Source organism: Protomyctophum bolini (assembly GCF_963924005.1).
Source record: "Protomyctophum bolini genome assembly, chromosome: 1".
NCBI classification, from domain to species: Eukaryota; Metazoa; Chordata; class Actinopteri; order Myctophiformes; family Myctophidae; genus Protomyctophum; species Protomyctophum bolini.
Window position 1 is genome coordinate 41,704,254 of NC_137862.1, and position 20,738 is coordinate 41,724,991.

The 20,738-nt window shown below is 41.4% G+C and overlaps 1 protein-coding gene across 1 annotated transcript in view; it reads left to right on the forward strand.

Annotated features, from left to right (window-relative positions):
• Positions 1 to 14,607, forward strand: part of syt9a (synaptotagmin IXa) — a gene marked incomplete at its 3' end in the record, with an annotated part of 29,899 nt that extends 15,292 nt beyond the window's left edge. Inside the window, exons 4-7 of the mRNA XM_080765260.1 lie at positions 8,368 to 8,488; positions 8,595 to 8,766; positions 11,923 to 12,052; positions 14,539 to 14,607. Coding sequence (XP_080621386.1) covers positions 8,368 to 8,488; positions 8,595 to 8,766; positions 11,923 to 12,052; positions 14,539 to 14,607 — 492 coding nt within the window. The remainder of the gene's footprint in view (positions 1 to 8,367; positions 8,489 to 8,594; positions 8,767 to 11,922; positions 12,053 to 14,538) is intronic.
• Positions 14,608 to 20,738: the final 6,131 nt, after the last annotated feature.

Sequence of the window (20,738 nt, forward strand, 5' to 3'; positions counted from 1 at the left end):
AACAACACTAAATTGGCATGGGAAGGGGACTTAGGTGTCTCGGATGAGACATGGTTTAGTTATTTAAAACGGTACACACACACACACACACACACACACACACACACACACACACACACACACACACACAAACACACAAACACACACACCATCTCTTTTTGTAGAAGATCATGGCATCATCCAATTTAAAGTCACACATAGTGCTTAAATGAGAAGTTATATATAGCGAGGAGTTCAGAGTTCACCTAATCGGAGGCTGGAACAAACACAAGTGCATGGAACACAGATAAATGGACTCCTGCAAGGCTCAGTTCTATAGCTAGTTTTAGTGCCTCCCAAGGAGACAGTGGTCTATGCTCAATCAATCCGATAATCCCATCGTCAAATATTCGGGAAAACAGCGCCTCCCTACTAATGCTCAATAGGTTCAGGACTGGACATGGCCCCTGCTTGGCCAGCCTTCACAAATGGGGCAGTATAGCCCAAGCCCACTGTGTGCGTGTGGTGAGGAACAAACTATGGAGCACATCATTGAAGTTTGTCCTTCAAAGACTGGAAGGAGGATTAGTCACCCTTCATACAGCAGAGGCAACCACTTGGCTTAAGGACTTTCCATTCATACATATTCAATACATACTGTAAAGCCAAGATATACCCTGGCCTTGAATCCGTGAGCCCGAGATGTCAACACTGGGTCATATGGGGTTTTTTTTTCTTAGTTTTTTTAATAACACAATCTTGGTAGGAATTCTTAAACCATTTCTTATATGGTGGAAGGCTGTTTTTGAGGTGACTCCAACCAGGTCTGTAGCGTTACTGCTGGCCCGTAGGTTGATCATTCAAAAGTGAAAGTCGGGGGAAACATTTAAACACTGGCTAATATGTTGAACACAGTACAAATTTGTCTCTTTTATTGTCTGCCGTAGGCTGGGAGCTATATGGAAAAGCAGAAAATAAATCAAATAAACTTTTACCACTAGTTCATCAGCTATTTTCAAAAATAATCTTGGGGATAAAATGTAAATATTTTTGAAACATTCGAAGAACAAATCTTGTATGGGGTCCCTGGCATAAAAAAACATTTCAGATAGCAGTCTGTGACTGCTGCCAAATGCATATTAATGTGGGTGTCATTGACAGGAAAATGCTTGAGAACCACTGCACTAGAGGACAGATCGGGGCTGGATCTGCATGTCTCTCTTATCGCTGCTCCGAGACTGCAGCCAACCTCTTCTCAAATACGCTGATAACTACTTTATTTCTGCACAATGGTGACAGTGGAGGAGATGTACTGTATAAATTGAGAAGACTCGTACCGCGGCTGCTCTGGTATGGAGCCAGCACTGGTGCCAACAGTGGAGACCTGTAGACCACTGTTTCTCAATGTCTGGTCCGCGGCCCACCAGGGGTCCAAATGGACCTCTATGGGTCCGTAACTCTCTGAGAGTGTACAACTCAAGCAATTTGTTTGTATCCCAATGTACACGTTAGAATGTTTCATGTTCATTTATCTCTGAAAGTGTACAAAGGGCACGGGACCATTCGGACCCCCTAGTAGTCCCTACACCTGACACTGACAACCAGTGGTATAGACCATTTTTGAGCGGTGCCAAAACGCTCCAATGACTGACCTCTGTCAGTCTGTTTACAGCTAGTAGCTACGGTATGTCTTTCTGTAGTACGGCCTCAATAGCTGCAATACCGCTGACAGCCAGCTAGCGGTGTTGTTGAGCAGCCTCCACCGCTCAGTTCACACAGGTGAGATTGATCGATTGATTACTTTATTAACCACCAAGGTGGCATAGTGGCACAGACTCATACAAACAAAATACAACATTGTATGTATCCCGACATGACAAGAGAACTGTCTCTCATTCAAGTGATGCCAAAAACTGATGTTGGAAAGGCACTGTCAGTTTCATGGAAGTCTTCTCTTCTGGGACATTTGATGGTGATTGTTGTTTGGCCAAAAGCACACACACAGCGGGCCAGAGGTCACAGCAGAGCAGCTTGCTGTCATCCTGTCATGCAGGATTTCCTGCCGGAAAATCCTGGATAACAAGGGCACTATTTCGGGGAAACTGGCAATCCGAGAAATAGTGACGGGGAAATGGCACGGACCTAAAGCGGACCCTGAGCAGATGTCCACCTCGGAGGTCCGCAGCCATTATTGTGTCAGTGTGACTTGTCCATGAGAGACACTGAAAAAGCTAACATCTGCCTCTGTGCAGTGTGCACTGTGCATGCATTCTTCTGGTTTTAAACACTATAATTCAACATCCTCCAGGCATTATGGTGGATACAAGCATAATAACCACAGGCAAATGTGGGTTAGAATGCATAAAAACAAGCTAAAGTGTTCTTCCTAGATAGAGGGATTCATCATTCATACCAAAGTGAAACGTGATAGTTTGTATGAAGGGCACACCTAAATATAACAACCATTATTCATTTGATTAGCTGCATTGGTTACTAGCCTGCCATGGTTTTAACCTGTTTTAATTTTACCCTGAAATGAAAGAAAAAGAAATCTGACCCGTTAGCACCCCTCACTTCAGGGGCGCTAATATTAAAGTCTAACTCATGTTGATTAGGTGATGTAATGGTGATGTAAAACAAACGGTGCCAACACAAACATTAAACGCTATTAACAATAAAGAGCCAATATGACGTAAACGAGGGAAAATTTTCCCTTTATTGTCAATGCATTTACTAAACAAACTTTGAACTCGCCCCTCAAAAAATATCATTACTTGTTTACTTCCACCACTATTGCCCAACACATTTTATGTTTTCTAAAGAGATGCAACACACACGCACGCATGCAGGCAGGCAGGCCTTAATAATTTTACGTGGAAATGCTAATCAATAGACAGTAGGAACCTGCTTTGATTGCCTAAATGTTCGACGACAATAACTATAACTATTTTGTTTGCAGGTAGCATGAAGGGTGCCGGAAACAAAACCCCTGGGTGCTTTTATTCCATTTTGTTTCCATGTCAATAATACAAGCTTTGCTCTACGCAAGCCAATAAGCTTTTGCTCAGCCATAGGCTATGAAGGCAGATATAACTTATTCTATTCCTTAAGCCATTTCAATTGCCCACTTATTCAATTGGTGTATATTTTGACCTGCAATTCACAACTGTCTAGTTGACATTTTTTGACAAATTTTGTTTCAGATGCTCTACAGATGCACAATTTTATTGCCATGCCATTATACATGTTTGCCATTAAACAACCACTCCTGCAGACTTAAGATGCCAACCGTAGCCTGATGTAAAACAAACGGTGCCAACACAAACATTAAATGACATTAACAATAAAGAGACAATATGACGTACATTTTTCCCTTCATTGTCAATGGCGTTTTTTAAAACAAACATTGAACTAGAAACAATCATTAAACCTGTAGGTGTGGCTAGCGCCCCTCAAAAATCCGACCAGTCTGAAGTGAGTGATGCAACAGCGCCCCCTGTTGGTACTCTAAACATAGGGATGGACATATAGCAGGGACATTGCTGTTCCTTGGAGTGGTTGCACCACTCCAAAAATGTTTAGCCGAAATGGGCCTTGGCGCTGTCAAGTAGGCTTTCACTTCTAGTCACTACTGTGTACATCGGTGACTGTAACTATAATCGAGCTAACAACTAGTTGACCAACAAGGTCAACTAGTGGAATTACTAAGTCCAATAGTTGCTTAAAGCACTGTCAAGTAGTGTGTGTGTATTTTGACACAGAAAAGTATAGAGCAGATATAGCATAAAAATATCTACAGTAGTTAGTAGTTAGATATACATTCTTTATGTAGACTAGTTGCCAGTGTTTAGTAAATATATTTACATTAGTTACTCCAACACCCCTACAGTTTAACCCAAATAAGATGTAATCTCCCTCCTAAGTAATACAAAACCACAGAGAAAAAAGTGTGAAATTTCATTATAATTAAACATCAATGTTTCCCTTCCCTCGTTCTCCCTATCTTTAATCATTTTCCCCGGGTGTTGTCCGACCCTCCCCCCTGTAATAAAGGGGTTATAATTGGATGTCCCTTTCTGTTCATCGCATGTGGATTTCATGTTCCTGTGCAGACTTGTGTGAGCGTGCACGCACACGCACACGCACACACACACACACACACACACACACACACACACACACGTGTGAAGATAGGGATTGTAAGATTTAATTGGGTGCTCTGTGACATAACTAAGTGTACTATCTTAAGCTCTCCTTGCCGCTAGTATCTTACCATCTTACATTCTCTCAGTGCCTGCACACATGCTGTAACTCGGCCCAAGCTGTTTTCAGCAGCCACTAACGGTAATTCTCTCTTTCAGACCATTTTCTCTCTGTCTGCTGTTTCCTCGCTCGTTGAACCATATGAACCCCCATCATCCCTATTCTGGATGTCTTAATGCATTGTGTTAATAGGAGAACATTAAGCTCACAACGCATGGCAACATGATGCGTTGAGAGCTTTTAGATTGGCTACTTTCATTAACAAAGAAAAACAGTAGGTGTAGGGGAGGGGGGGGATGAGGGTGCCATGTACAGAGCACTGGCGTTGTCCCTGGTCAACTAAGTATATATAATAATAATAATAATGAATTGCATTTTTATATCGCTTTTCCAAGTGCTCATTGGTCGCATATAGACAAATGTAAAGCTGTGCCCAAACTGCTAACCCAAAGACAGGATTGAAAATACACCACAGGCCCCCAATCACACCCACAATGGACGATTGGCATGGAATAGTCCTAGATATCTTCAAAATGGAAAAATTAACATACATGTTAAGAACTAGATTAGACAATTTCTACCAAATTTGGAACAACTGGATTGTGCATATTGCCCCCCTGAGAGCGGACTTCGTGTAATCTCACTGGTTCATTGCCTGCTGTATGAATGTATAAAATGTATAAGACACCTCTCCTCCTCTCGTGGTCGAAGACCAAAGCTATATTGTTTTTGTCCCCCTCAGCATAAATGTTTATACTTTCGTTATTGTTTTTTGTTCCTTTTGTCTTTTTCCGCCCACTCTTTTTTTTCTTTTTTTTTGTACTCCTGAAATGTACCACCTGAAGTTTTACTGCCTTGTCTGTCCATGTTTGAGTGTGGACTCGATGTCTGTAGAAAAAGGACTATACTATACAGAGACATTGGAGATGGTGCCGCATGGAGGGGGGATGAGGGAGGGAAGAGGGGTGGGGAAAAAAGGAAAAGAAGAAAATCTTGGGAAATGCTCTTGTGTCGTTTTGTTGAAATGATGTATGTACTACAATGCACTTTCCAAATAAAACAAATATTATAAAAAAAAAAAAAAATACACCACAGGCACACACACAAAATACACTAAGTTCAACATTTGCATCAGAAAATGGCATTATCTTTTAATAAAGAGCTGCAATGTTTGGTGCATTTATAATTATCTGCATGCTTTTAGCTTTGATGCATCAGAGCTACAAGCTTATTTTCGTTTCTCGGCAGCTCTTTTGTATACTGACACTCATTCTAGTATTCTACAGTTGTGCTGGCCTGCCCTTTTTGCGATGAATATTTCTATCTCAGGCTGAAAAAGTCATCTCCAAAACACCAGGTCATTAAAATAGTTTTTCATTGTTTCGCCATATTTACTGTTATAACAATACCCAGCTGGCTGTATGCCGTGGACATGTGTTAGTTCAGTAGAAATGTTGTGTTATAAATATAATTCTGTTGGAGTTTCTGTAACTTTAACAGTGAAATGCATTCTATTTTCCTGAGATGCAGTTACAGTACAGTATGTTTGAGTCCTTTCTCTGGTGTTAAGCTTGCGCCATGCCACAGGGATTTTCAGGCCAAAAAAACAAGCTGAATGAATTGTGTAAATCTCACCAGTGCTCAGTTATGTGACATATTCTTTTATTGGGGGTATAGGGGCATCTTTTTTCGTTGTTTCACTCAGATTGGACAGTTGAGAGGGACAATAAAGCAAGGGCAGAGACAGAGGGGATGAAATGAAATGCAATGCAAATGCTTCAGTGAGGAAAAACTGCACTTTGACCTCAGTGCAGTGCTGCTGGCTCCCAGAATATACAGCTGGAAAAAAACAATCAAATGTGATAACAGAAGGAAACAACACTGCCAAAGGGCTGTTGTGAAAAATGTGTGATTGACAATGCAATTGTCTGCCCTCTTGCCTCACTCTCCTGTTGCATGCACACGCACGCACGCACGCTTGCATGCACGCACACACCACATTTAAGCTACCTGCTTCTGCTCTTACACAGCACCATGTGCGTATCAGTGAAGTATTACATTTTCTAAAACTGTGACAGTTTCTTTGACAGCACACTTGAAGCTATAGCGCTGGTGCCTTTTAATGATATGATGACCATCTTATACAAGCAGAGCAAAGTAATTCTGTATCAGTTTTTTGTACTGGCTTTACGTATTTTGATTTGACAGATTATGAGTCAATAAATAGGCCTATAGTGTTGGGATTAAAGCAATTTGAATAGTGTATGTGAATGTTATACATAAGCCTCTTAAACCCTACACTTAGTTGACCGGAGTCTCCCAGGGCTCTATACTGGGTCCCCTCCCATCAGATCATGTGCATTAATTCGCAATATTTGTGCATCACTATATGCACACTTGCACAGAGCATTTGCAGCGCGAGCTCAGCTGTGTCGTTTGTGGTATGAACATTCAGTAATTAAGTCCGACATAATTTTGTAGTTACGTTACGTCCAGGTCCAAGTGGCACCAGCTCCCGTCCGCATCTCATTGTAAATAGAACGCGAAGCCATTGAGGGTTAAAAGGGGTCTTAATGCTTCCAACTCGAGTAGAATTATTAATGTTTTGTAGTGTCCATGACAAAGAAAATATATGATGTGGAGACAATAAAGACTATTATTATCATTATTATTGAAGGTGGTAACAGTTCATTTGCTCAGTACAATATGTCGTGGGCATATTTAGAATGTGTGCAGGCTTGAGTATGTTGAATCTAGTTGGCAATTAATGAGGATTTAGTTGACACAATGAAATAAAATGGCGATAGTATTCCGTGTGGGGCAGACGGCCTGTCACAGCCAGATTTGGGAGAGCAGCAGCTTTGTTGTTGCGAGGAAAGCGGTAAAATGAGACTTTCGTGGTTGTTTTCGTCTCAGATTTGATGGTATAACTCTATGGGGAATTGGGGACACAAAAGCGAAGTATCTCTGGAGGGGGCGCTCACATCACGGCTAAAATACTGAATAGCAGCGCGAACTGAGCTGTGATTGGGTCTACTTTTGTGGTGACAGAAATACAGAGACACATGCAGAGACAGACAGAGATAATAAGACAAACCCTGTTTTAGAGACGGCTAAGCTTCCTTTTTAGTTTGTCAAAGAGCCTTTTCCTCTAAGGAGGTGAGAGAGTCTCACCTCCTTAGGAGTTATTTTCAGAGTATAGGTGTTAATCATGCTTCTGCTTTTTCTGCTACAGAGCAGAAGATTTCATCTCTGTTGAAGTGTATAAGCGTCTATTATTAGAACTGCATGCTGGAAGTGATGGTTCCCTGAAAGAAGATAATGTTGTATATGCTACAGAGTCTATGGAGTTTTATTAGGATCCCCATTAGCCTGTGCATAGCAGCAGCTAATCTTCCTGGGGTCCACACAGAACATAAAAACATGACATTCGACATGAATGACATTACATGACAATGATAAGTCAGCACTCAGCATGAAACTTAGTTCTGGGATCAAATGCCAGACGACAGACATAACACCCCACCAATTTCCCTTAGATTTTAGAACGGCATCCTTGACTGAATGTATTTCATTCGATAAATCCTGCATCCTGAACCACAATTCAACAGAAGAAAGGCACCAAGATTGTATATACGTACACTTATACTTTCTATTACCCAAAGTAATGCGATTTAAATCTTAAAAGTGGTTTAAAAGTTGTGTGTTGGGTGCGAGTGTGTCCACAGGCTGCTGGTCAGGGGCTTCAGGCTTGAGGATTATGAGGTTGTCCAAGTGTAAAGCAAAGCAGCTTTGCCAAATACTTGCTCAATCTCCTCCATTATAGGCAGTCGATTTATTTGGAGGAGAAGGTGCTTCCTGTACCCATATTTCTTGCAGTGTTGGTGCATGGCAGATGGAAGTGTACATGAACTATGATGACTGTGAATACATGCATGTGCGTTGCTTACGATTGTGTGCATTCCGAACTCGTTTGGATTGATGCACCGGTCCGAGACACACACTATTATTTAGAGTGTGTAGGACAGAAGCAACTGAAAACAAAAAACAAAAAAATCGGCCTTTGTAAAGATTTTTATAAATGTGGGCACAACTAAATACATTTAAATGTGTGTTCTCTTGCAGGATAACGTGGACCTTGGAGATCTGATGTTCTCTCTTTGCTACCTGCCCACTGCAGGCAGACTGACAATTACCATGATAAAGGCCCGCAATCTAAAAGCCATGGATATCACTGGGGCCTCTGGTAAGCTAAAACTAAGGTTATGTGCATTACAATAATACGACTATCCCCTTTTACTGTATTTTCTTCATGCAAAAGCCTAAAAGAATGAAGCCTTTTTCCTCCTCAGATCCATATGTGAAGGTTTCACTGATGTGTGACGGCCGCAGGCTAAAGAAAAGAAAGACGTCAACGAAGAGAAACACTCTGAATCCAGTCTACAATGAAGCCATCATCTTTGACGTCCCTCCAGAAAACAGTGACCAGATTAGTCTGCAGATTGCAGTAATGGACTATGACCGGTAAGCATCTCTCACGTGACTGCTGCTTACTGTATAACTAAGTCATACTCTTACTCTTACTGTATAACTAAGTCATACTACCAATATTACTCCTGCAGCCCGTAACCTGGGGGTGATTTTTGATTCAGACCTCTCATTTAAAAAACAGGTAACAACAGTCGTCCAATCCTGCTACTTTCAGTTAAGGAACATAGCCAAAATAAAGCCATTCCTCTCAGCCCCGGATCTCGAAACCGTCATTCACGCCCTCATCTCATCACGTCTCGACTACTGTAACTCCATATACTCTGGCCTCCCAAAGAAAATTACTTCCCGCCTCATACAAAACTCTGCCGCTAGACTACTGACCAACACCAAGAAACGGGACCATATCACACCAATTTTAGCAGATCTGCACTGGCTGCCAGTGAGCACCAGATGTGATTTTAAGATTATTTTAATCACGTTCAAAGCCCTAAATGGGCTGGCCCCCCATTTACATCCGTGAGATGCTATCCCTCCCTAACTCCGTGCGTACCCTTAGATCCTCGGATAAGGCTCTCCTGGCTGTCCCCCATACCAATCTAGTTACCCGGGGTAACCGGGCCTTTTCCGCTCGAGCTCCCAAACTGTGGAATGCACTGCCAGTGCACATTAGGGTAGCCCCATCCGTCCCCATTTTTAAGTCTCGTCTAAAAACTCATCTTTATACAGAGTATTTTTTAACTACTTAATTAGCTAATTTGTACATACATGCTTGATATTGTTTTGTTTGCCATTATAATTGTGTTACTGTCTTTTTCTTCTTGTTTTTAATCCTGTTCTGTGCAGCACTTTGGAACTATGTTTTGAAAAGCGCTATACAAATAAAGTTCATATCATATCATATCTATAATGTAGCACCACTTGCTATTTAGCATGATGAATATTAATATCTTTATGACAGCTCTCTGTCTACCGAGCAATCTTCGTTCCTACTCTCACCTAGTATGGTGATGAAGTGTGGGGCCGAAAGAATAATGTTGCGAATACAAGCGGACGAAATGAGTTTTCACAGACGGGTGGCTGGCATCTCCCTTAAAGATAGGGTGAGAAGTTCAGTCACGTGAGAGAGACTCGGAGTAGAGTCGCTGCTTCTTCGCCTGGAAAGGAGCCAGCTTAGGTGGTTCGGGAATCTGGTTAAGATGCCTCTCAAGTGTCTCCCTAGGGAGGTCCTCGATGCACGTCCCACTGGGAGGAGACCCCGGGGCAGACCAAGGCGCAGTTTGGAGGGATTACATCGACTCACTGGCCTTGGAATGTCTCGGGATCCCCCAGGAGGAAGTTAATAATGTTGCTCTGGAGAGGGAAGCCTGGAGCACTCTGGTGGAGCTGTTCCTCCAGCAACCCGACTACGGATAAGCGGTTAAAGATGGATGGATGGATGACATTTAATGCGAGACTACTTCCGAGGTCGTTAATTCCTTCGGTCCTGTTATGGCGGAGGGTATTCCAACAGCTAGTGAGAGAGACTCATGTAAGGGTTTGTTTGGTTACAAGAAGATAAGACATTATATAATGCATCTTTCTGCGTTCATAATTGTTATATTGGGTGATGAGGCTACAATAACCACTTGAATCATTCTTAACCACAGCGTCACTATAATATGGGAGTGAACATTTGGTGAAAATAGCTTAACGATATGTGTCATAACGTGTTGGGAGCTTATTGATCAGCTATTTCTGTCCAAAGACATTTGGTGTTGAGGGGGGAAAGGAGCTCTGCGGGACAATGGTCAACTAGGGTTTAATTGGTTAATAAATGTTTTCTTATGGACATTGTTTTTCATTCATATTAGGAAGGACACAACATTATCTAGAGCAGTGTTTCCCAAACTGTGTGCCGCGGCACTTTAGTGTGCCGTGTGAAAAGCCCAAGTGTGCTGTCAAATAAATCAAATGTAATGTAACCCCTCCCCGACAACAATACCTGGGCTGCCGTCCATTGACACATCGTCCATCACGGACACACAGATAGTCTAGACTCTAGACGGGATAGTAGAGTTAGAGTGGACAGGTGGCGTTTCTTAGGTGTGCGAAAAAATTAAAGCATGATGAAATTTGGAAAATGTTGCCTTATATTGGTTATATATGGTGTGGTATACAAAAATGACCATAACTTCTTTTCGCGACGTTTCCGGCAGAGCAGGCCTCTCATTATGTGGACCTTAATGACCAAATAAAACACAAATAAAAAGTAGGGCATGATCATCACAGGTTAAACCCTATTCCTTGAGCTTTTGGGCCTGTGGCCCCCCGGCTATATGTGGACACATCTCAGGAAATGTGAAAGCAGTCAAGATAATGTGAGTGAAACGTATTGTATCCTTATGCAAATAGTTACAGTACACCATCATTGTTATTGTGAATAACTATTTACCAAGAGTACGGTTTCATATGATTGCCATTTCCATTTGGCAAAGGAGCCAGACAGGTATAGGGTAACGATATCGACAGCAGAAAATGTTAGAATTGTACTTTTCTGGAAATAGCGAGATGGCTGCACAAATGTCTCAGCACCAACTGAGTTGCATACACCGCATGGCACGAATCATTGGAATTCCAGATATATAAATCTAGGACAGTATTTGCTCCATCCGCTGCTATGTTATCAACCTATCACCAGTACAGTATGTTATTCTTATCAAGACCATTCAATAAAGCAAGTATTGACATTTCCACATACTGTCTGTCTACCACGAATAGGCGACTAGGAAATGCGGAAGTGAAATGACCCCCCCCCCCCCCCTATCTTGCCTCTTTTTCTTTTTTTCTATGATGCAAGAAAGATATATTTGGCGTTGCACTGTGGCGACATGGACTAGGGCTACGCTTGCATGCGGGCCCTTTGTCTAAGACAAATTTCTTCCTCGGGAGACTAATAAAGTATATCTCTATCTCTATCTCTAGCTACTGTTTCTCTACTGTTTTAACCCATTTTGACCGGACGTAAAAAATAAATTAAAAAAAGTCTTCTGAAAGAATATATATTCAAAGATTTGTGCTGCATTTTTACGCTATGAGCTTGTAGATCTGCTATTTTTCAATAGCTAAATTATAACGTAATGCTTAAAACACCAAAATGGGTGACTCGTGGTCAGATTGCTATAGATTCCTGTCTCTCTTCTGTCCTCACAGGGTGGGCCATAATGAGGTTATCGGTGTGTGTCGGGTGGGCAACGATGCAGAGAGCCTTGGCCGAGAACACTGGAACGAAATGCTCGCATATCCTCGAAAACCTGTCGCCCACTGGCATCCTCTCGTTGAGGTGAAGAGTGGAATTTATATTGTGATGTGTGCGTTTCTGTGGCATGCATGCAATGTTAAGTATTTGCATGACTGTGCATGTGAACTGCAATTAATTTGCAACATTCAGTTTGTTTAAAATCAATGTATGCCAGTATTCCACTCACACTGTCGAAACAGCAGATGCCTGAGTTTGAAAGTTCGCAGTCGTACAGAAACAGCCCGTTACCACAGATTGTATGTGTTAACAGGCATGTTTTTACATACTGTACATATACGAGTAGTTTGTCTTGGTAAAGTTGATGAAGTACACTGAAATAATGGCAGCTGCCTTCTACAAAGAAAAGTATATCACCATTGCAGGCCACATTCCGCATTGCACTTGATTGAACTGAATCTGTGTAATCAGTTGAGGCCCATTTTCAGGAAAAGATAAAGACAAGACAAAACAACGTTATCTCTTGAATTATAATATCTCTACAAACTCACTGATGGATGGATACAGGCAGGGTAGGGGAATGAATGGTTAAGTGATGGGCTGTAGAGTCATTGGGTAAGGAAGAGTGAGGATACAGGAGAGAGAGAGAGAGAGAGAGAGAGAGAGAGAGAGAGAGAGAGAGATGGAGAGATGGGGGCATGCTAGGAGGTGAAGGATGGTCTTGACCTGTGCGCTCAGCCTGGAATAATTGGTTTATCGTGTTTATTTTAAAGGTCTGTGCCGGCTGCAAGAATAGGAGACGAGAGAGAGAGAGAGAGAGAGAGAGAGCAGGGGCTGCAGGGGGGTTAGCAGTGTGTGGTGAGAATGGAAAGCAAAAAAGAAAAGGCAATTAAGTTCTCGTCAGAGTGAGCGGTGAAGACTAAGACAAAGGGAGAATCAGTAGACCATTTTCATTGTATAGAAGGGCACTTGCTGCATAATGGGACTATTTATTGTTTACTTTGTCTCAAGACAATTGTGACAAAATTGTTCACAAGCTGTTGCCATCCTGCTGCCAAAGTCCCTTAAAATAGGAAAACGTCTCTTCTGCATGAAGCAAATAAAAAAAGGCTAAATATGCATTTTTGCACGTTTGTTTATTATTGTATGTTTGTTTTTGTAGTGTGATTTTGTGTAATAATGTCAATGTAAACCTTCGATAAAGATATGGTATATAAACAAGAAATGCATTACACATTTTCTGCCCCCGATCCAATCATTCATTTTGTCTTGAACAAACTAAAAGATGTCTTTAAAATAAAATCTCATAGATTTCAACTCTGTAAAGGGATCAAAAAAATGTTTACATCAAAGAGTTGTCTCTAATTGTACTTCCATGGCAAACTATGGTACTGGTATCGGTTACTCGGGCCAATTCCACCCTCAAGTACTCATACTCAGTACTCCGAATCGGCCCCGATACTTTGTGACACTAGGCTGAACGAATGCAACGGCGCAAGTCTGACCCAACACTGCAGGAAATCGTCTAAAACAGCCAATCTACAAGCATACATGACAAGTGACAAGTGTAGACAAAGGGGGTAAAATAAGTAGTTACTCAACACAATTAAAGTACTCGTATCTCGGTACTCGGTATCGGCGAGTACTCTAGTTTATTCGGTGCACTCAGTGCATTGTCATTCGAAAATCGACTGCGCTCCACCCCGGGTGTGCTGCCGAGTGACCTTTCTCAGAAGTTGGGGTTGTCCAGTGTGAGTGTGTCTCAAGCGCTCCATTCTCTCTGGACTAACGTCTGGTGAAATTAGACTGTTCCTCAATTTTACTGGGATTTTACTCAATACAGGAAGGTGTGTTGTTTTAACTGGTCCTGTAAATAATCCACACTCAGTGCGTTCTACGGTACGACATTAAAAATACTGAGCACATTCTCTGTAAATCCAAACGCACCCTTTGTGTAGGCTGGGAATGCTGTTTTTCTTTTCTTTTTGTCTAGTAGGTAATTAACTTTGCATTGTCATTGTGAAAGTTGATTGAATTCTGACGGGGAAAATTAATTAACATTTGGTCTATTGTTTCCACGCATTTTTAGTTACCCACTTGAACAACACACACAAAACTGCCAGGAAATAATTACAAGATTCATTGAGAGGCTGAGCACATCGTCATTACAGGTTGTTGTTAAGTAAATAAAGTATGCATACTTTGGAATTCAGCAGTGGTGGAAAACGTAAAGTATCAATACTGCAATATAGAAATACAAATACTTAGTACAAGTACAAGTAGAAGACCAGAATACAAAATGTACTTGAGTAAAAGTAGAAACGTATTGGTATCAAAACGTACTCGTTATGCAAAAAGTCCAATTTCAGAAGTTTTCAAATATATTACATGTTTTTAAAAAAAAGCATTTTGATATCTACAAGCACACAAGAGATATTGTAGGCACGCTTGTTATGCTACATTGTCAAGTCAGGCAAACTTTGTGTGACCTTAACCATGAGTGTGAGCTGATCTGTGCTGCGTGGAACAATTCTGCTTGACATTCTCTGTATTGGACTCTTCCTCCACAGTACCAGGGGACCGGAGGCATAAGCCAGGGAGGCTCCTGCAATTCTCTGAAGACACCCCCTTCCCCGTAGCCTCAAGCCAACGGCCAACATCGGAACACTTTTCCAGTTGCCACAGGGAGACAAAGCCCTGACGGCCCAACAGAAGCTCGGGACAATGGTACTCCGTAAGATAATGCAGGCTTGTGGTCCTCAGTGTGTGCCACAAACGATGGATAGACACAGACTGCTGCTGCTTCTCTATGAATGGACCTTTGCATGGACGGCAGGATGAGTGTGAGTTGCATGTTTGAGTGACCACAAATGGATGTTTTCTTTTCCTGTTTGGCTCGTGGAGAAGGTTGTGGAGTAGGCATTTTAGCAATTTGCCCTGAGCCTGAGGTTGTACTTGTAGTTACTGTTTGTTTTTTTGTTTTATTTTATTTACATAGTCGTGCGATTAGTTTTAATGGGGTGTGTCTGTGTTGCACAGTGTAAAAAACCAGTTGAACTGCCATACTTTTAAAAAAAACATTTGGTGGTGAAATGGTGCATGACGTCATGGTTTGGTGACAATATGTTGCCTTTTGTCTGTTTGTTTCTGAACTTGGACTAGAATGTTAAATTATGTCAGTTGATCATGACACGTGCAGTGGCAATTAATTTTAGACTTATAGTATCCGTAAGTAAAATGTGTCTGTTATCACGAAATACATATTAATAAAAAAAGACAGTCGTATACTATTGTCATCAACATTGACTGACAAGTCAGTTTGAGTGCATTATTACTACATGCACTATTATTTTGGTTTTCTTTTGTTTTCCGATGAATGTAATTGTTCATCTGATGAAAAACAACAAAGAACAAGGAAACAATAAAAATGCACTTCCTTTAAGGGAGGGAGATGAGGAAATGCTGCAGTATGCTTATTTGTCAAACTAAATGGAAATTAAATTGAATAAAGCCTTGACAACATTGATATCAGGCGTAAAGGGGTGTGTGCAGAAAGAAGACATCCATACAACGAATAGAACTCTGCAATTCTGATAGGTGATCAGTGATTAAAAAAAGAAAAAGAAAGAAAAGTCAGAATCTTATCTAATAATGGCATGGCTACCCTGTGCAACTGAAAAGGCTTTCAGATAGCTCAAGTACTGTAATAAGCAGTTATCTCATCTGGTAACTGTCTTGAACGTACAGTACATAGTCTACATCTTTTTCCAATAGCAAATTGAAATATTTCAGTCTTATTGTAGTGGGAAAATTACTTTTCATAATCTCTTTTTACATTGGCTTATCAAACCTACACATATAAGATTCAGCACCAATGCTAAAGTGCTACCTTGAGCAAAACATTGCCGACAGAGCTTGGCCTTCACTGTATGCATGCAGTGTACAGTAGCAGTAGCAGTAGTTATGTTTTTCACTGTATGCACCCATACTGATTGGTATACCTTTGTTAGGACAGACATACAGTAGGCTACACATAATACAGACAACCCCTGTTCTAGGTCATGGCTAGGAGGACCATTCTGCACCACACCGGAAAAATGTGATTTTGAGCATTCAATCAATTATTCTGAGCATACATAGCCTATACCAGAGTTGCAGACATTGTCATTTGTTCTGGAGCATGTGAATCTCCATGGTGTTGGAAATGTACAAATCCAATCCGTGAGAAGTCAGTCAAGGGGATCACCATAACAGGCAAGAATAACTGTACACAGTATGTGTCGTGAGTAGATTACAAATGCCTGTAGCTGTATAGGCAGGCACAACCCCACCATACTGTATACTGGTTTCCAAATGAGCATCTGCTCTGACACACCGTATAGGAGTCCTTTATTTCACATAACGTAACAGCATATATACAGCTTTATAGTAAATAACCAATTGAATTCAAATGAGAATACACAAAGTTAGGGGTGAAAGGAACCCAAGTAATAATGAAAAACAACAAGAAACTAAGTCTATTATTTTAAGATACTCAATTCAAGTCCATTTTATTCATGAAGCACATTTAAATGCAACACAAGGAAGACAAAAGTGCTGCACCGCATGAACATTAAAATACACAAAAACTCATTAAAACAATTGTCCAAGGAACGTGCAAATACTAAGTCATTATTTTGAGATACTACCGGTATGTCATTTCGCAAAAGTTTTGTCTTTGTCCATTACTACTATAGCATTTCAGTGGAGCACTATACATGTCACCGCTCTAAACTAAATGAATCACCAATTATTCCCAGAGTTGTGTTAACACTAAAGCTTTCTCCCACCGACCTAAACTCTTCGTTTCTCCTTCCACTATATAGTACTTGTTAGAAGTACATCCCTTGAAACACAGACTCCCTGCGTCTACTGCAAACATGTCTTGTCAGTTTGAATTCATTATACAGTACATTCTGACTTGATCTCTTGTGCATACTCAAACCCGTAGCACATCGTTATTTATTCCCTTACCACTGGAAAGATCGGACGTTTTGGTTTGGACTGCTGATTATGTTTTATACCCTGGAGAAAACCTTTGAAACTATATGAAAGGAATGGAATGGCAAAACCGCAGGACAGCGGTATATCAGTATTTAAAGAGTTGACTTTTTTGTAGGTAAACATTCACTCATTTTGGCACAACAAACTATTGCTTTATGTTTGACAACTGAATTACAAGAGTAGCTTGCCATACATGATCATGCCGTATACATAATAGTGTTTCCCAATGCAGCTTTCTCAGCATTAGGATATCTGCTACAAAAAGAAAAGTGCTTTTTTTCATTGGATGGTTTGGAATAACTTTCCTGACATAATGACATTTCCTGTAAAAGTGGTGGTGCATGTGTTTGCTTCGACGTACTAACAGTCCGACAGGCATTAGTCCGACACCCTACCCCAAACCCTAACCTAACCCTAACCTAACAGGGAAGCCACAGGTGCGTTTTAACCGGCAACACATGGGTCTTAAGCCCAAACCACACCAAAGGGTCGGGTTGGGACAAAATGTTTTTGTTTTAATTGTAAACCACAACAATGCAACTCATTGAGTTGAGTTGCAAGGAGTTGCATTGGTGTGGACGGTTGACCTTAAAAACTGTTTTGTCCCGAACCGACCCTTTGGTGTGGTTTTGTGTCAACGCAACGCATGTGTCTTAACTGGCAACGCATGTCTGTAGCCACGGGTGAGTCTTAACCGGCCACGCATGTGTCTTAACCGGTAACGCATGTCAGGAACCACAGGTGAGTCTTAACCAGCCACGCATGGGGCTCAGTAGGGTAGAGTGGCTGGATGGTAACCGCAAGGTTGCCAGCTCGAACCCGGGCTCCCCCAGAGTTAGTGTCGAAGTGTCCTTGAGCAAGACACTGAACCCATAATTGCTCTTGATGTGCTGGTTGGTGCCTTGCATGGTTACCGCTGCCATCGGTGTGTGAATGGGTGAATGTAATGCACAATCTATGTAAAGTGCCTTGGATAAAGGCGCTATGCACCATTTACCATTTACGTCTGTGTCGGACCAATTTCCAATACTTTTACTTCACTACATATCAGATCCAAATATTCAAACTGTCAAGGAAGGACCCCCACATTGACACCGCGGACCCCCATTTGAAAATATATGCCAGGGACACGCATAAGAGAACATTTTTACAGCTCTAGCAGGGATTCCGAAACATATTAATTTCATGGACCCCTATAGTTTCATATGCATTAGGCTGCGGACCCCGATTTAATGGCATTTCTATCTCTGGGGCCCCAATTCATATTGTAAAATCACTGTTAATTTAACGCTGAGAGTTTACAGTAATGGAGCCAAAATGGTCCAGTTAAGGTCAATGTGGTTACATTTGTACACTCTCTGAGTTAGGGAAGGCCTAGAGTCACCTGGAGAAGAACCACAGAACAGGAGATGAAGGCACAAGGGCTGTCATGGCAACAACTGGAGCAAGACCGAAGGGGATGGAGGAGTCTCATCAATGGCCTATATGTTCCCCAGGGAATTTAAAGGCCTAAGTAAGTAAGTGAGTTACAGACCCCCTGGAACTCCCTCCATTACCCGTAGGGGTCCCCGGACCCCACTTTGAGAACCAGTGAATCACACCCTTTGTAGCCTTTACAGTGTCGTGGAAGAAACGCTTCTGAAATGTAATTTCTCCCTTGAGAAAACAGAGGTGCAGTCTGTCAAACAACAAAAGTTATCTACTGCACCTCAGACAGTCTGCCAAAAGATGATAATTTTTTTTATCTTGGCTGGAAATAACAAATAGCACATACTGGTCCTATAATATAGGACCAGTATGTGCTATTTGTTATTTCCTCATATATTATATGAGAAGCATTTCTCAGCACCGGCCCAGTTCTTAGCCAGATGTCTGCTCGGGGCTTGTTTCAGGTCCATCTACGTATGTCCAGACATATAGCATACTTATATGCATACCTGTCTGTGTGTGACCTTATATATACTTAAACCCCACGCCGGGCAAGACCTATAAGCTGTAGAGGCTATCATTTGTTTTGGGCGGAGGTTGTGGATTTTGGCATTCTCCGTGAATGAAACAAGTGTTGTGATTGGCTACTTAAACCCTATGTAATGTAAAGGTTCCATTTATTACATTGCTGCTTAATTAGTAATTCATTATTCCTCTTATTTGAGTATTACTTCATACTGTTTATTGTTTATATTAGAGCCCCATTAGTCACTGCTTCAGTAGAGACTATTCTTCCAGGGGTCAAAGTACAATTATTATAAAACTTACAATGCATTAAAATAACAAAAATTAGCAATACAAAAAAAGCTAAACATATTATTTATTTATTTTAGAAAAACTTAACTGTATGGCTGGATTCTGAATTATTTAAATGATATTCAACTACACATTTTTATGATTAAGTCTGAATGGAGGGCCCAGTGTGACGGACTCAGGGGTCACCTCGTCTTGTCTGTGGCGGCACATTTTAGATTTTCTGTTTTACACACCATTATAATGTTAACATTTTTATCATAACAATCACTCACTGAATGTCAAGTCTCCAGGTTTTCTCCAGAATAAGTATGGCAATTATTTATTATGACACTATGGCACATTCGGAGTCCACTAGTAACCTACTAGTGGTTCTCAAATGTTTTATTTGCAAAAAGCCGCTTAACTCTCAGAGTTACAGGTCATTCAGGGCTATCTATTTATGGGTTTCTTTCTGGTCATATTATTGTGTGCTCATTTTGTATGTCCGTGGCAAAAATGGAATGTTGACCAAAATGTCCACCACCAGCCAACATGGCGATAACCTCTTATCTGCACTGACTGCTTAAATCAGCCATCGACAACAACCCCACACAGTCTACTTTTGTGGGGACTGTAATTGGAGTGTCAAGAGTCACCTGAGATGCACAGTTCGCTGTGATCAGTGTACAACCTCTGTGTAGCTGTTGTGGTCTATGTAGGCTACCGTGTATCGGGGCACATACGGTACATAGCCTAGGCCATGGGTTCCCAAAGTGGGGTCCATGACCCCTAGGGGTACTTGAGGGAGTTCCAGGGTGTACAAAAAGAGTGTACAAATGGAATGGAACCCGTTAGGGTCCATTTGGTTCCACTTGTACACTCTGTGAGTTAAATTAACAGTGGTATTACAATATAAATTGGGGTACCAGAGATATAAATCAAGCTGTGCTTAATGCGACACCTCAGCTATGGCTGTGCCCAGGCCCAGGGCAATGTCTAAATTGGGGAGAAAAGGGGTTAAAAAGATCTGTCCGATATGCCGGTGTGTGATTGGGCGTATCAGAGGCACCAGGGAACACGTCCTCAACATTTATTGGGATGAATCCAAAACAACTCATCTCACTGTATCGTTTGTGTGCCCATATATGGAGATCCCTGATGTCATCAGTATATGCCTGTATATGGAGATCCCTGATGTCATCAGTATATGCCTGTATATGGAGATCCCTGATGTCATCAGTATATGCCTGTATATGGAGATCCCTGATGTCATCAGTATATGCCTGTATATGGAGATCCCTGATGTCATCAGTATATGCCTGTATATGGAGATCCCTGATGTCATCAGTATATGCCTGTATATGGAGATCCCTGATGTCATCAGTATATGCCTATGGGCAGTCAAAAAATGCCCACATAATTTGGTGTAGCTGCAGTGGGAATTCTATTACGGTTGTGTCTAAGTCGTAATGGACCATTATAAAGCGCTTTGAGTGGCACGTAG